The following is a 17,714-nucleotide window of genomic DNA, read 5'->3' as shown; positions in this document are numbered from 1 at the left end:
GATCGACTCACTCATCTGTAATAATTTTGTTAATGTCACATTTGACATAAAATTAACAAATGTATTTAGAACTTGTTACCCTTGCTGGAGTCCTTGTCAAATTGCAATAAAAGTCTTTTGCTTATGTACAGCTTTACGGTAAGTACAGTAAGCACGCATTTGGATATAGAAATTATACAAGCAATATTTTCATGTTGCTATGACAAAGAATTATAATTTTCACATTATTAAATTATCAGATGCAGCATATTTAGGATTAGAGGATAAAACGGCCGAAAGGGAATCTAAGCATCCCTGAAAAAAGGAATACATAAAATAATCTATACTATTTTCTTTATTCACTAATTAAATTTCTTCATTTCAGCTAAACAAGCAACTGAAAAATGTTGCAGAGAAAGTGAAACCATGCCAGAAAAGCAAAAAACACTTGTGTTGTTCACTGATTTTGTGCTGTTTTTCATTTTTGCCTTCCCAACCCGTGTAACTCCAAGGAAAAAATGCAGCGTTTCCACAAGTAAAATTAACGTGCTGCATTTTCCCAAAACTTCCCTTGTATTTGAAAATGCATTGTTTTTGCAGCATTTTTTCTGCAATATCAAATGACATTAAAGAAAATTTCATTCACATTGTTGGCACTGTAAAGCACACACAAAAAAAAATCACTGAGAATTACACTGATCATATAGCACCCAATGCGTTACAAGAAATTCACAGACTGGAGAAAAACTCCAATTGGTAAGCACTAATACCGTACTTTAATAAAACTTCACTTTTATTATAAATTATTATTTTTTTTAAATCTCAATGGATGAATTGTGAGATCGCAATTGCATCTCCACGGACCGCAAAGATAGAAGCAATTTCACGCTAATTTTGAGGGGAAAAAATTAGAGAACAACCTGTCTCAGGCTTGCTCTAACCAAAAACACTAAACTCATTCTCTCAACCAGAACAAAAAAGTGAGCATAGGTGCTTTCTGGCTGAAGTCATAAATGGTAATCCCATGAAATTCAATGCAAAGCAATGTATCAACACCCTCTCCCCTGAGTCTACTGGCCAAACGCCACACCAACAGGGGTAATGGAGAGAAACCAACACACTAAATCATTCACTGGGATTCGCCCTAAGTCCAGCACCATCCGCACTAAATAACTACAACTGCATATACAAGCTATTTCTGCTCCTAACCTTCCTTTAAGTTATTAATGGGTTTTTTGGTTAGAAATATAATTGACGTAAATCTACTGTGAATACTTTTAGATAAAATTTGTATGCAAATGTAACTTTTGTGCTATTTTATTGTTTGTACTACAAGAATAAAAGTGGTTACATAATACATTTTTTAGCAGTACATTAAATAATTGTTTTCAGATTTGTTATGATTAAGCTTTATATGATTATTCACAGCCATAAATATAAGCACAAGTTAAATTCTAAAGAGAAAATAAAATTCTAAAATTTACTATATAAAATATTCTTCTATTCTTTGTGATTCATTCAAAACAGATTGTTGAAAATATACATTGTTAACCTTTCTGGTATACAACAGAGTACCATGTGATGCTCTCTTTGGAATAAATAAATCATACCGACGTACAACACAAATTGAAGAGCTACAAGTAATCATTAGATTATTAAACACCATGTCTATGAAAGATAGTGATAAAATTTTTGTCATAATATTTATCTATCTCATATATATTATATATATTTCTTTGTTTATTTATATAAAAATAAACAGCTGTTTTTGTGAATTTTAGTTGTATCAAATCAAGTCAAGTTACAAAGCCTTTGCTGCAATTCCTACAAATACATTACTTCGGGATCAAAAGGTGAGTGACAATTTTCTTGGTAATCAAGCCAGCCTTTTATGTAATCATGGCGGCCTTTTATGTTAAAACTTTTGCATGCAAATATTTTCATGTGTATGTTTTTAAGCATAAAATCTAAACCTAAGCATATTCAAATGCCATTGCCATGCTACAGACCATGTTATAGCATACATTTGTTATGTCACTTTTGTAATCAACTTTGAATTGATATGCAAATGAGATAATTGGTGCACTGGAGGCAGGTCTTTAGCCCTGGGAGCACTGTTCTTACTGCTTACTCTTCGTTCACATCTGTGTTTGGTATTACGTTTGCGGAGTCTGCATGGGAACCCCCTGAACTGAATACTGAACACACTGGAAGTGGTGTGCAGTGAAAGCACATGGACCCCATAGACTATAATTGGATCCGTGTGCTTGCCGCACGCTGCCTGCACGAATCATGAGGACAGGAAAGTAGATTGTGAACTACTTTCCTGACCACATGATCCCTGTGGAGATATGGTGGCAAGCACACAGACCCATTATAGTCTATGGGGTCTGTATGCTTTCACTTGCACACGGCTTGCAGTTGCGTTCGGTATTCCATTCGGGGGAAGGGGGGGTCCTTATGCGGGCTCCCCGGACGGAATACCAACGAGGCCTTAGTTAGATTGTGTGGTGTCATGACAGAGGAAGGATCAACTCTTACTTCATGGGATGGTGCAACAGAAGATGGTAAAGATCTGAGTAGCAATAGCTCCATGGAGCTGAAGGCCCACCCCCAGTGCACCAAATGCTTCATTTGTCTAAGACTCCAAAGATGTTTTTCTCCAAATCTACAAACATGACATACAGAGGTGGAAGAGGTAACCTGAACTTCTGCAATTCGTTAAAATGCTGCAGCACAATATCTAATCACAAAATACAACAGAAGCCAATAAACTATTTGTCAATGACTTTTCATTGGTTTCTGTTGTCTTCTGTGATAAGATGTCATGCTGCAGCAATGTATCCAATTGTAAAGGTACAAGATAACTTTGCTACCTCTGCACATAACAAAGGAATATTGTTTATAACTGCAATGTGTGTAACATGGTGGTTGAATGTGCCTGGGGATGGTGATAGACTTCATTTGTATGCCATGATGATAACAACTTACAAGGCATATAAAAACATATAAAAATATGTTATACATTTGGAAACATTTGAAGGTGACCACTCAAAAAATAAAGTGTAATAAAACCTAAAAAAAATTTAACACTTGTTTTTGAAATCACTGACACTAGAATGTTATTTTAATAATATTTCAGGTTATCAAAATCAGGATGCATTTTTAAAGGGAAACTGTCAGAAAATGAATTGCTAATAAATGATGATGTAGGTCAGGAGGTCTGTAGCTCTCCAAAGATGTCCCTGTCAAAATCAACTATTTTGTCCTTTTAGAATTAGGAAGGTATAATGTATTGGGGGGATGATTGTAGAGGCTTTAGGTACATACATATGGTGCAGATAAAACCAAGAACTTTGGCTTTCTTTTATTACATCATGTTGAAATGACTGATTTTGACAGGGCCTTCTTTAGAATGCTAAACCCCAACTATGGCCCCAAGTCTAGGGACAAGCTACATTTAGGAAATATTATGTAACTGTATTAGTTATTTATTACATTAAAATATTTTATAGTAGATGTTGACTGTATTTCTAGAATTTCATACAATAAGGCCTCAAATTATTAGTGATAGAAAAGAAGAATGTGATGATTTTGTGACTTCTGTTGTGCTTTGAAATGTCCAATAGCTGTTGTTCTCCTAAGTGCCCCGGTAGCTGAATATACAGTATCATTCCCCTCATTTAGTATGTTTATCGATAACTTACATATATGCAGTGGCGTAACTACCACCATAGCAGCAGAGGCAGCTGCCACAGGGCCCGGGACATTAGGGGCCCGGTGACAGCTGCTACCGCTGCTATCATTATTCTCAGAGGTCTTTTCGGACCCCCGAGTATAATGATCGGGGCCCCCTGTTGGTGGAATACTTTCCACCAACAGGGGGCCCCGAAGCTGCAGGTCTGACACAGGTCTGACACACAGAAGCTGCAGGTCTGGCTCCTCTCAACGCTTCAGGATGCTCCCTCTCCCCCTCTCTCCCCCACCTCCCTTTCTCTGCCTGTCCTCTGCCCACCAATGAGAGGGCTGAGGAGAGCCCAGGAGGCGGGGCTTATCCCTGCCGAGCTCCTGCCGTCCTGCACACAAGAGAAGAAGAAGAAGCTGCTCCAGGAAAATGAAACTAAAGAAAGAAAACAGGTACACAGGTGCATACTGGGGTTACTATACTTATTAATATCAGGCATTTGGGGTGATTACTTTTGTTTTAGTAACTCCATGTGTCTCATATTAATAGCAGTTAACCCTATCATGTCCCTCACATTAACCCCTGTGTGCCTCACCATAACAGTTACTAATATGTGAGACATATGGGGGTAATAATAAGGAAGATACTTTATTATTACCTCCATGTCTCTCACATATCAGTAACTCTTATGTGAAGTACACAAGGGTTAATGTGAGGGACATGATGGGGTTAACTGCTATTAATATGAGGCACATGGAGTTACTAAATTGTAATGCACATGACCAGACTTTTTATCCACAATTGTCCTGGTATAGAGGTCAGCGGGTGACGTGACAGTATTTAGTCCTGTAGGGGCCACTATGGGACATAATACTATGTGCAGTGGCCACTATGGGGCATAATACTGTGCAGGGGCCACTATAGGGCATAATACAGTGTGCAGGGTCCACTATTGGTCATAATAGAGCACGCAGGAATGAGTAGGGGGGACTCAGTTGAGATCTTCGGTGTCGGGGGGGCTCCATGTCAAAATTTCGCCACAGGGCCCCGCCATTCCTAGTTATGCCACTGCATATATGGTTATAGAATAGTCAAAGTTAATCGCAAAGAACAAATTTGTTTCGTTATGATAAGCTTCATTCAGCTATATTATAAGTTTGGGCTGTTTGCATTGTGCATTATTGTCTGGTTTAAAATTAACAATAGAGTTTCTTATTGTAACATATTTCATCTCTCTTATAGTAGAAACATATTATTTAGTGATGTACAAACAATCAAAAAACAAAAGAAGCTTCTATTCTGCTAACATGAACCTATAGTTGTAACTGGGAGGCGAGATGCAATAGAATTTGCTTATCCAACACATTTTATATATCCCAGTGCTTGGAATTGCAGCTGTCACTATGAAAACATGCTAAAATTGATAAGATCAGGAAATTACTGCCCAGGAAATTACTGTCATTGATCCCACCACCTACCATAGCAATGATCCCCTCACCAACCGCACTTCAGACTGTCCATTCTCATCTTTTGAAACTGTTACAGAAGAGGAAGTCTCCCTACTACTTTCTTCATCTCACCCTACAACCTGCAGCAGTGACCCCTTCCCCTCACACCTTCTCCAATCTCTGTCACCTGCTGTCACTACTTACCTTACTAAAATATTTAACCTCTCTCTCTTCTGGACTCTTCCCATCCTCCTTCAAGCATGCTGTTATAACCCCGCTATTGAAAAAACCCTCACTGGACCCATCCTGTGCTGCTAACTATCGACCTGTCTCTAACCTCCCCTTCATCTCTAAACTCTTAGAAAGCCTGGTCTATTCTCGTTTAATCCGCTATCTCTCTGCTAACTCTCTGCTGCACCACTTCTCTCGAGTGCTCTACTCCGGACAATCAGATTAACTCCCAATTTCTACAGTTTCAAACGCAAACTAAATGTAAGGATTGAGGTCAGGGTCAGGCGGTGCGAGATGATACAGCTGGGATGCAATACTGTGCAACTAAAGACAAAAGGGGTCGTAGGCCCTGTGGCTAGAGCTATGCTGTTATATCTGAGGTGAGGCAGACCAATGCACTCCCTACTTGGAATGCGCCTGCCGTGACTCCTACGCTACTGTCCAGGCGGCTAGGGTGAAGGAAGAGGAAGCCCTGAAAGTGCTAGGGGCTGGAGTAATGAGGGTCATACCTAAGCAGAAAGCACAGTATAAAATGCAATGCAAAATAAAAGACAAAATAGCATTGAACCAGGGAGGACAACAAGTCCCAGCAAGAACAAAATAGAGAAGGCGAGGTCGAACAAGCAGAGGGTTAAACCAGGATATCAGTATGAAGTATCAAATCAGAAGACAAAAGAATAGTCAAATACGAGCCGGGTAAACTGTACTAATGCACAGACAGAACGAGACACAGACAGGTTATCTGACAGAGCAGGAGACCAGGAAACACAAAGTGAATGGCTGGCAAGGATACAAGCCTGGGTGGGGTTTAAATAACAGCAGAGAAAAACACACCCAAAACCTATGATGGCTAATGGTATAGAGTACTGAGAGTAGGGAAAAGATTAACCCTTAATCACCTAAGTGCAACCAACAGAACTCTTAGCACGTCTCCAGGGGAGGCGCCGCGCAGCAAGGAGACCGCTGTGACTCTGTGTCCTGACACTAAAGACACATCTTTTCAGACAAGCCTATCACAATCTCTAACGTAAACCCTTAACCCTCCTCTGTCCCCGCTCCCACATTTCCCCACATGATATGATGCCATCTCATGCTAACTTTATAGGTCCAAGCTCCATCCACATGATAAAGGACACGACTGTTGACGGCTCATAAAGTCTTATGTTAATGTAATGACAGTCACCTCTATTACAAAAGTGTCTGACCTCTGCATAAGCAATGCCGCCCCTGCTACCTCTTGTGTCACCCCCTCTACCTCATAGATTGTAAGCTCTTGCGAGCAGGGCCCTCAGTCCCATTGTGTGAAATGACTTTCTTTGTAATGTATCTTTCTGTCTGTATTTGAACCCTACAAATGGTACAGCTCTGCGGAATATGTTGGCGCTATATAAATAAAATGTATTATTATTATTATTATTATTATTATTATTATTAAAACGTCTACAAGTTATTAGAGATGAGCGAACAGTGTTCTATCGAACACATGTTCGATCGGATATCAGGCTGTTCGAGATGTTCGATTCCATACGGATACCACGTGGCAAACTCCAAAAAAATTTGATTCCTCTCCCACCTTCCCTGGTGCTTTTTTTGCACCAATAACAGCGCAGGGGAGGTGGGACAGGAACTACGACAATGGGGACATTGAAAAAAATCGGAAAAAGTCATTGGCTGCCGAAATCAGGTGACCTCCATTTTAGACGAATAGTGAATTTCAGATCCGGGTCATATGAGACTGTGAACTTTGTGACTATGAGACAGGGATAGCTGTACAGGCAGGGATAGCTAGGGATAACCTTTATTTATGTGGGAATGTTATTAAAAATAACTTTTTGGGGCTCTATTGGGTGTTTAATTGTGTTTTTGTGAGATAAACTTTTTCCCATAGAAATGCATTGGCCAGCGCTGATTGGCCAGAGTTCATAATTCGGCTCTGCTGGAGGAGGCGGAGTCTAAGATCGCTCCACACCAGTCTCCATTCTGGTCCAACCTTAGACTCCGCCTCCTCCAGCAGAGCCAGCGCTGATTGGCCGAATTATGTACTCTGGCCAATCAGCGCTGGCCAATGCATTCTATTGGCGTGATGAAGCAAAGTTGAGTGTGCACAAGGGTTCAAGCGCACACTCGGCTCTGATGTAGCAGAGCCGAGTGTGCACAAGGTTTCAAGTGCACCCTCGGCTCTGATGTAGCAGAGCCGAGACTGCACAAGGGTTCAAGTGCACCCTCGGCTCTGATGTAGCAGAGCCGAGTGTGCACAAGGGTTCAAGTGCACCCTCGGCTCTGATGTAGCAGAGTCAGGTGTGCACAAGGGTTCAAGCGCACACTCGGCTCTGATGTAGCAGAGCCGAGTGTGCACAAGGGTTCAAGCGCACCCTCAGCTCTGATGTAGCAGAGCCGAGTGTGCACAAGGGTTCTTCTGATTCTGTATACTGGCCAATCAACGCTGGCCAATGCCAGCGATGATGCAGAGCTGAGTGTTTGCCAAGCTCGCACAGCAGAGCTGACCGGCACATGGTGTAGTTGAGCAGAACTGGCTCAACACTGCTGAGTCTCTGCATACCCATAGGAATGCATTGGCCAGCGTTGATTGGCCAGCCTTCGGCCAATCAGCGCTGGCTCTGCTGGAGGAGGCGGAGTCTAAGGTCGGACCTGAATGGAGACTGGTGTACAGCGATCTTAGACTCCGCCTCCTCCGGCAGAGCCAGCGCTGATTGGCCGAATCCTGGAGACTGGCCAATCAACGCTGGCCAATGCATTCCTATGGGAAAAAGTTAGCTTGCGAAAATCGCAAGCTGACAGGGATTTCCATGTAATAAAGTGATTTATATGCCCCCAGACATGCTTCCCCTGCTGTCCCAGTGTCATTCCAGGGTGTTAGCATCATTTCCTGGGGTGTCATAGTGGACTTGGTGACCCTCCAGACACGGATTTGGGTTTCCCCCTTAACGAGTATATGTTCCCCATAGACTATAATGGCGTTCGAAACCCGTTCGAACAGTGAGCGGCTGTTCGAATCGGATTTCGAACTTCGAACATTTGGGTGTTCGCTCATCTCTACAAATTATATATAGAATATATTTAATCTTTACAATGAGCTTGATTGAGCATTCCATATATAAATTCATATACAATATGTCCTGATTAACTATTAAATGTACTAAGCCAAACATGGTACTGAACAAAATAAAGCATATGCAAGAACACACCTTGTGATGTTAGGAGTCTGTATATCATATTAGTGGTATTAGCACTTTTATTGAGCCATAGAAAAAGTTTAAATGCTTAATTTTTGTTTCATACTGAGGAAATCTGATTGTAAGGCTGTGTCCACTGATTAGACCCAATCAACTGAGCCAAATAAGCTAGTGAAAGTTGCATTTGTAAAAAAAAAAAAACACTTCACACATTATTATTATTATTATTATTATTATTATTATTATTATTATGTTGATTTACTGTATATGTTACTTTGATAACTATGGGTAGTATGCATAATAACATGGTATTATACATAATAACCAATTAAGGGTGTTAATGTAATAAATATGTTATTTTTGAAATAATTAATCACAGTAACGTGTTATTATGAATAATATCCATCACCCTCCAGTTAGTGTGATAAATGTCACACTTAAAATCAACATTATGAAAAAGAAGAGGGAATATGCCGTAAATGCATTGCAGTGACAGGCAAAAAAAGATGCTAATCTCTGAATTGAATCTTCCAAGAGGCAAAATTGGAGATTCTGTAAAAATATGGGTTCCTGATGTGGACATGGGTAGAAGTGACTCCAGGAACATTCTTAGGGTCATTCTGCCGGTGGATGCTGAAGACAAGATGTATGAGATTGGCACAAAAAAAGGACAATTGGCTCCAAAGTATTCTAGGAACCAGTTTGCCATTTGTAGGGAGAATTTCATTTCACAAGAGGAAGTTCCAGATATAATTGTGACACTTTGTGAGTGTGTCAGGAAATCTTCAATCACAGTTAGTCAAGGTTTCAAAAGATGTAACTGCAGGGGAAAATGCCTGTCAGGAAAATGGAGCTGCAAGAAGCCGGGGTTACTGTGTAATTCCACATGCCATGACAGTTTGCCATGTTGTAACAATTAGGAGGTTGTTTGTCTACAAATGGTGGGAATAAAACAGTTTTTTATTGAATAAAACATTGGCTTTTTATTTCACAAGCACTGATGACAATTCCTGTACTTCCTAAATACTGTAATTTATCAGCCAAGAGGGTTTGGGTTGTATGTAAAATAACTGGTTAAAATAATAAATTGACGAAATATCACATTAACCACCGTTATTGACTATTATGTATAATACCCAGCAGTGGCGTAACTGGGAACGGTGGAACTTTTGACATGGCCCCCCTTTCCCCCAAACCGACGCCCGCCAAAGGCCCCGACCGACCCCCCCCCCCCCCCCGCATTCCTGCACTCTCTATTATTCCAAATGGTGGCCCCTGCACACAGCATTATGTCCCATAGTGGCCCCTACACAAACTATTATGCCCCATAGTGGCCCCTGCCCACAGTATTATGCCCCATAGTGGCCCCTACACAAACTATTATGCCCCATAGTGGCCCCTGCACACAATATTATGCCCCATATTGACTCATACACACAGTATTATGTCCCCTAGTGGCTCCTACACACAGTATTATGCCCCATAGTGGCCCCTACACAAACTATTATGCCTCATAGTGGCCCCTGCAACTTCTGCAAGGAGCTTGTATGTTCTCCCCGTGTTTGCATGGATTTCCATCCCATATTCCAAAGACATACTGATAGGGAAAAATGTACATTGTGAGCTCTATGTGGGGCTCACAATCTACATTAAATAAAAAAGTAAAACTTCACATTCATGAGCTTCATTTGGTAGCTACATAAAGCAATTTCAATATGTAGATTGGTTTTGTATACCGATACTTAAATATAATGATAAACATTTCTAGGTAGAGGACAAAAGGACATAATACTTCTTCTAGACTTGGCCAAAGTCAGCACTTCAGCCTCAATATTCTCATTACTCAGATGCTTATTACAAAAGCTTCCTGATGAATTCTGTGCTTAAATGTAGCTCTTAAATTCAGTCAAGAAGGTTGGCTTGCATAAAAGACTTATACAAAGGAAGGAACTGAGCCATACTTGTAAATAAGATGATCTGCAGAGATAACATAATGCATTCTTTATGATACATTGCAAATTAGGACATATAAAAACAGACTTGTTTTCATATATATACTTTAAAATAAATTGAAATATGGAATTCAGGCACATAAAAGCTATTGTTATGATAGTCTAAGGCTAGGTTACATTTTACAATTTATTGAAAGTCCCTCTAGTGAAGTAGAACCAATATTTTTTAATCTCTGTTTAATAGAATTTCTGAGTTATGCTGAACAATAGTAGCTACTTTTTTCCCATAAAGTAGTATAAACAGAGAAATCTCTTGAAAATTTCTCATACATATTCTGACTGCTATGTGTAATAAAGCCTTACTATAAAAAGTTTGTGTTCCCCTAAGCTGACTGTACACATTAGATGTATAATGGACAAACTCGCCAATTTTGGCAGAATCTGCTGTCTACCATGTGTTAGAGTCTTCCATTGAAAATCCTTTTGCTCATGGAGAGACACCATAAGTCACAACCAGAGGTGTCTGGCAGCGACGTACTCTGGGTTCACACTTGTGTCTGTGCTTCCATTCTTCTGGTCCATTAGAAGACCAAAGAATGCAAAAATGAATCCACTCTATGACAAACACAAACAGAGCCCAAAGGACCCAACTGACTATAATGAGGTCCTTCGGGTGTCTGACAGATGTCTGCCCAGTTTAACTGAAATTTTCGGTCAAAAAAAATTGGACTTGCAGGACCTGTGCCAGAGACTCTGAACAGAAACTCTGACACAGATATGAAGCTAGCCTTACTCCCCTACCACTTAATAGGAAAACTTACACGCTTGACTGTATGTTCAAATGATATCTGCTGTGTGTGGCCAGCCTTAGTATTATGGTTTATACACATAGTATTCCTGTATGCATACATACCCTATATAGATCTGTATTACATTTAATACTCCATGATGAGAATGCTGTATGTCAAATTACAGTACACAGTCTCACAAACTATATATAATGAGCTACATGGGAGCAATATGGTCCCATAGCAAACAATAAATAACACAACAAATAAGTGTAACACACATTGTATGTATATAATTGTATATCTAGTAATGAGCTTGTTGAAAGGATTTATGCTCTCTCATGTTCTCTTATTTATATTATAGATTTAGATTACTTACATTATCTACTCTTTTTATGTAAAGCTCATACATTACATTTACTACATACCTTTACTGCACTATCATAAATATATTAATAGAAATATCATTTTTATTAAGGCAATTGACGTCCCTGAAATAAATACAGGAAAAAGCGGAGCTGAAGAAACAGATACACATTCTGAGGTATAGTAAAAATCACTTCTATTGTACATTTTACCAAATGCTGCCTTACATGGTATGTCAAATTCTACACTGTACTTTTTTCTTAGATGTGTTCCCCTGCCTTGCTTAGACAACAAACTGAAGAAATCTGTGCTGCCATTGATGAGGTTCTACATGACCCATTTCCTCTGGTAAGAACAATAGAAATACAACTAGAAACAGAACAAGTTCATGTAATGTTTCATTTAGTTTCTTCTTCCACTCCCAAAAGTCTTAAGCTGGTCACAGATGTGAAGAAACGTCCTATATACATTTATTTGTATTTGTACAAATGTACAAATGTAAGCCTAGCCTAATACTATTAACAATCTGACTAATTTTACAATAGTTAACAATAATTGTTATATTTAGATTGAGAACTCATTATGCAGTTGTATCAAGAGTCCTTGCCACCAGTGGTGGACAGCAGCAGCACTCTGTTGTGGGTAAAACTGTGACTCTATACTGCAACAAGGTGCTGATATTGGCCACCATGGGTGAGTGTGAGATCACACGTGGAACTGACTCCATCATTGTTCCTCACCCTCAGGTTTCACACATTTGCGGGCACAATTCCAACTATTGTGAATATGCTTCATCGATTAGAGCACTTATTTTTTATGCTTCATATTTTATTACAGCATTTAATTTACTATCGTCCAGAAAAAACAAGTGCTGGTCAATGCAATGTCCTATAAAATGATGTGTTCTGTCTGATGAGCATTTAGAGATAGTTTTAATGTAATACTTCTAGCGCCATGGCCTAAAGTTTGTGAGTTTTTACCTGTGGCCAATTTTTGTTACCTTAGTATGCCATTGTGAAAAGAAAGCAATCTATGTCATTTCAGGGTTGTATAGATAACTTTCTTTTACTTGTCCAACTTTGATCATTTATGTACAGTTAATAGAGCTAACTTTATGATTTTAGTCTTGTTTTACCAGGGAGGTCAGATGAAAGTTACTCTGCAGGCCACATGTAGGGTTGAGCCGATCTTGAGATTTCAGGATCGTTTTTAAAATCCGATTTCCGATCATTTTCCATCCGATCCCGATCCCAATTCCAAACCTAATGCAAGTCAATGGTATTTTTTTAATGATCGAAAATCTAAAAACAATCCTACTGACTACACAGTGTGGAGTCCAAAAATTGAAGGCTCCAATTTTTGGACTCCACACTGTGTAATGATTAAAAAATCCGCTGGCTACTTAGTCCCCCGATTACCTTAGTCCCCCGATTACCTGCACACAACCGCTGCCACCTCCCCTCCCGGTGTGTACGCCGCTCCCCAGAGCTCCGGGCCGTTGTTCTCTGTTTGTTTCTCTCCTCTCTCATTCAGACGCTGGCAGAGCACCATACGTGCCCCCGCCTCCCTAGTAAACCACTCACGTCTCCCCACCCTGTACCCACCTACACTCTCCTAAGCCACAACAAGCCCCGCCTACTCCCGGCATCAGTAACACCAGCCTAAGGAGACGGGGGTGCACACGGCGCTCTTCCGGCGTGTGAATGAGAGAGGAGAGGACAGGAAACAACGGCCCGGAGCTTCAGGTAGCAGCAGTGGCTCTGTGCAGGTAATTAGGGTTGAGCAATCAGGATCGGAATTCCGTTCCTGATATTTTTTAGGCGGGATCGGAACCTGATCGCAATCATGAAATTTAATCGATCGCCGATCAGGATCCGATCTCTTCCGATCCCGATTTCTCAACCCCAGTCACATGTCATTTTACTCTATTTATACTGTTTTTAAAAGTAATAATTTTAAAAGTACAGCGAGTGATGTAAAATTCAAAATGTTGCAAAATTCTTGCTCAAGTAAGGTCAGAAAGCAAAACTACACTTTTATTTATGCCTTTTTTTTTTACCCCTCCAATGCATATATATATATATATATATATATATATATATATATATATATATATATAGTGCACATGCCTTTGACTAGTATGGGAATGTGTATATATATATATACAGTCCTATGAAAAAGTTTGGGCACCCCTATTAATCTTAATCATTTTTTGTTCTAAATATTTTGGTGTTTGCAACAGCCATTTCAGTTTGATATATCTAATAACTGATGGACAGAGTAATATTTTAGGATTGAAATGAGGTTTATTGTACTAACAGAAAATGTGCAATATGCATTAAACCAAAATTTGACCGGTGCAAAAGTATGGGCACCTCAACAGAAAAGTGACATTAATATTTAGTAGATCTTCCTTTTGCAAAGATAACAGCCTCTAGTCGCTTCCTGTAGATTTTAATCAGTTCCTGGATCCTGGATAAAGGTATTTTGGACAAACAATTCAAGTTCAGTTAAGTTAGATGGTCGCCGAGCATGGACAGCCCGCTTCAGATCATCCCACAGATGTTCAATGATATTCAGGTCTGGGGACTGGGATGGCCATTCCAGAACATTGTAATTGTTCCTCTGCATGAATGCCTGAGGATTTGGAGCGGTGTTTTGGATCATTGTCTTGCTGAAATATCCATCCCCGGCGTAACTTCAACTTCGTCACTGATTCTTGAACATTATTCTCAAGAATCTGCTGATACTGAGTGGAATCCATGCGACCCTCAACTTTAACAAGATTCCCGATGCCGGCATTGGCCACACAGCCCCAAAGCATGATGGAACCTCCACCAAATTTTACAGTGGGTAGCATGTGTTTTTCTTGGAATGCTGTTTCTTTTTGGACGCCATGCATAACGCCTTTTTTTATAACCAAAGAACTCAATTTTTGTTTCCAAAATGAAGCTGCCTTGTCCAAATGTGCTTTTTCATACCTCAGGCAACTCTATTTGTGGCGTACGTGCAGAAACGGCTTCTTTCTCATCACTCTCCCATACAGCTTCTATTTGTGCAAAGTGCGCTGTATAGTTGACCGATGCACAGTGACACCATCTGCAGCAAGATGATGCTGCAGCTCTTTGGAGGTGGTCTGTGGATTGTCCTTGACTGTTCTCACCATTCTTCTTCTCTGCCTTTCTGATATTTTTCTTGGCCTGCCACTTCTGGGCTTAACAAGAACTGTCCCTGTGGTCTTCCATTTCCTTACTATGTTCCTCACAGTGGAAACTGACAGGTTAAATCTCTGAGACAACTTTTTGTATGCTTCCCCTGAACAACTATGTTGAACAATCTTTGTTTTCAGATCATTTGAGAGTTGTTTTGAGTAGCCCATGATGCCACTCTTCAGAGGAGATTCAAATAGGAGAACAACTTGCAATTGGCCACCTTAAATACCTTTTCTTATGATTGGATACATCTGGTTATGAAGGTCAAAGCTCACTGAGGTTACAAAACCAATTTTGTGCTTCAGTAAGTCAGTAAAAAGTAGTTAGGGGAATTCAAATCAATAAAATGATAAGGGTGCCCATACTTTCGCACCGGTCAAATTTTGGTTTAATGCATATTGCACATTTTCTGTTAGTACAATAAACCTCATTTCCATCCTGAAATATTACTGTGTCCATCAGTTATTAGATATATCAAACTGAAATTGTTATGTCAGTCCAGGTAGCTGCAACGGGGCTAAGGGATTGCAGTAGGGAATCTCGCCCTGCACTACTCCCACTAGCTAACCCGGTCCCTGCCTCACGGGTGTAGGTCGGCTGTTCTCAGGCTAAACCTGACCCCGACAGCTCCTCTCTCACTGACACCGTAGGCCTAGAGGGAAGTGGGAGAAGGAATGCCCTATAAGATCTCTAGGGACTGGAGACTAAAGGGGGTCACCCCTAACGAACAAGTGAAGCTGCTACTGACAGGGACTGACAAGGGTGTGCGCTGACTAACAACACAAGCAGCACACAGGAAACATGTAGGAAAGGAATTCCCCAAACCCATATGGGAAGGAACCGTACACTAGGAAACAAACACAGGGAAACTGAGTAGAAATCAAAGGATAAGGCAATTCACTCACACAGTCAATTATACACGGAGGGAGGATTGGTGAACACAGAAGGGAAAACACACAAACCAACTTGTTCACCCAAAACCTCCCAAAAACCAACCACGGAACTTCCTCTATCCAAGATAACCACCTACTCCTCCTGCTAAGGCCTAGCTCTGTAAAAGCGACACTCAGCACAGAACCATGGGAGGCATGGGTTTAAATACAGAGTAGAGACCACTCCTCCCAGGTGCAAATGGGAGGACAGACTAATGAACCAGGAAATCAAGCTGCCTACCAACAGTGCGTGCGAGCAAGTCAGAAGGTGTGCACCAATACCCACGACACAAAATACTCCTAACAGGATCCTCCCCTCAAGGAGAAGACTCCGGATTCTCTAGGAGCATCCTTCTTCGGGAACTCCTTGTGGAATTTCTCCACGAGTCTGGGGGCTGACATATCCGACTCCAGAACCCAAGAATTATCTTCAGGACCGTATCCCTTCCATGCCACCAGATACCGTAGCTTCCCCCGAACATATTTGCTATCCAGAACTCGGGATATCTCATACTCCCCGGACTCAGAAACTGGTGGAACTTTAACTGGAGACGTTCCCTTCTTGGCCTTCTTTAACAAGGAGACATGAAACACCCGGTTTATCTTCCACCTTTTAGGTAGTTGCAGCTGCGCCGCCACTTCATTTACCATCTTGATGATCTTAAAAGGACCCACAAACCTGGGACTCAGCTTCTTGCTAGGAACCTTCAACCTGATATTCTTGGTGGACAACCAAACCATCTCACCAGGGAAGAACTGCAACTCCCCTCTCTTCCTATCCGCCTGGACCTTAGCCTGGTGCGACGCCCGCACCAGATTCTCTCGGATACGGGACCATACCCCTTGCAGCTTTTTAGAAAATAGCTCCTCCTCCGGAACTGGGGACGAAATGGAAGAAAATACTCCGAAAACAGGATGTCTACCACCGGAGCAAAAAAAAGGTGTGGTACCTGTGGCGTTGGAATCATGGTTGTTTAAGGAAAATTCTGCCAGGGGAAGAAAGTCAGCCCAATTATTCTGATTCTCTCGAACAAAACACCTCAAAAACTGTTCCACATCCTGATTCTTCCTCTCTGTTTGCCCGTTAGACTCCGGGTGAAACCCGGAGGAAAACGACAGTGTAACTCCCAACCTGCTGTAAAAAGCCCGCCAGAATTTAGCCACAAATTGCGGACCCCTGTCCGAAACGATCTCCTCAGGAAGACCATGCAACCTTACAATTTCTTTAATAAATGACCCTGATAGTGTCTTGGCACATGGCAGCCTGGAAAACGGGATCAAATGGCACATCTTCGTGAAGCGGTCAACGACTACCCAAATGACCGTGAAACCCTTAGACACTGGAAGGCCCGTGATGAAATCCATAGACAGATGAGTCCAAGGTGCCTTAGGAGGTTCTAACGGATGTAGAAGACCGTGGGGACGGGTATGCGACGCCTTGGCTCTTGCACAGACCGAACAATTTTGAACAAACTGCAAGACATCCTTACTCCACCCTGGCCACCAAAAATTCCTAGACACCAATCTCATGGTCTCTGAAACCCCCGGGTGACCAGCAAGAACCGACTCGTGACACTCCCTCAGTAGACTTTGTCGGAGAGTAGTTGGGACAAACAGCTTGTTTCTAGGTATCTTGGAAGGTGCAGCGTGTTGCGCTTCGATCAAGGCTTTCTCCAATTTCGTGCCCAATACTGCTACCACCACTCCATCCCCAAGAATAGTGGCCGGCGCCTCTCGTTCCTCCTCAGTCGACATATACCGGGATAAAGCATCAGCCTTAACATTCTTTGAACCCGGCACATAAGTCACGGTAAAATGGAACCGCGCAAAAAATAGAGCCCATCTGGCCTGCCGTGCATTTAATCTCTTCGCCGACCCAAGATAAACCAAATTCTTGTGATCGGTAAATACCTGGACTGGCCTTCTG

General features: G+C 41.2%; 1 protein-coding gene across 4 annotated transcripts in view; it reads left to right on the top strand.

Annotated features, from left to right (window-relative positions):
- MLIP (muscular LMNA interacting protein) overlaps positions 1 to 17,714 on the top strand; it is a 189,333-nt gene that overhangs the window by 146,143 nt on the left and 25,476 nt on the right. For all 4 annotated transcript variants that reach the window (XR_012715333.1, XM_075268378.1, XM_075268376.1 and 1 more), the window contains exons 6-8: positions 1,761 to 1,832; positions 11,756 to 11,821; positions 11,908 to 11,991. Coding sequence is in view for 3 of the 4 variants with exons in the window: in XM_075268378.1 (XP_075124479.1) it covers positions 1,761 to 1,832; positions 11,756 to 11,821; positions 11,908 to 11,991 (222 nt within the window). In the remaining variant the exon portion in view is untranslated. The remainder of the gene's footprint in view (positions 1 to 1,760; positions 1,833 to 11,755; positions 11,822 to 11,907; positions 11,992 to 17,714) is intronic.

This window comes from Leptodactylus fuscus, chromosome 3, assembly GCF_031893055.1.
Source record: "Leptodactylus fuscus isolate aLepFus1 chromosome 3, aLepFus1.hap2, whole genome shotgun sequence".
Taxonomy (NCBI): domain Eukaryota; kingdom Metazoa; phylum Chordata; class Amphibia; order Anura; family Leptodactylidae; genus Leptodactylus; species Leptodactylus fuscus.
Note: the sequence above shows the minus strand (reverse complement) of the source record. Positions and strands in the feature narration are given on the sequence as shown.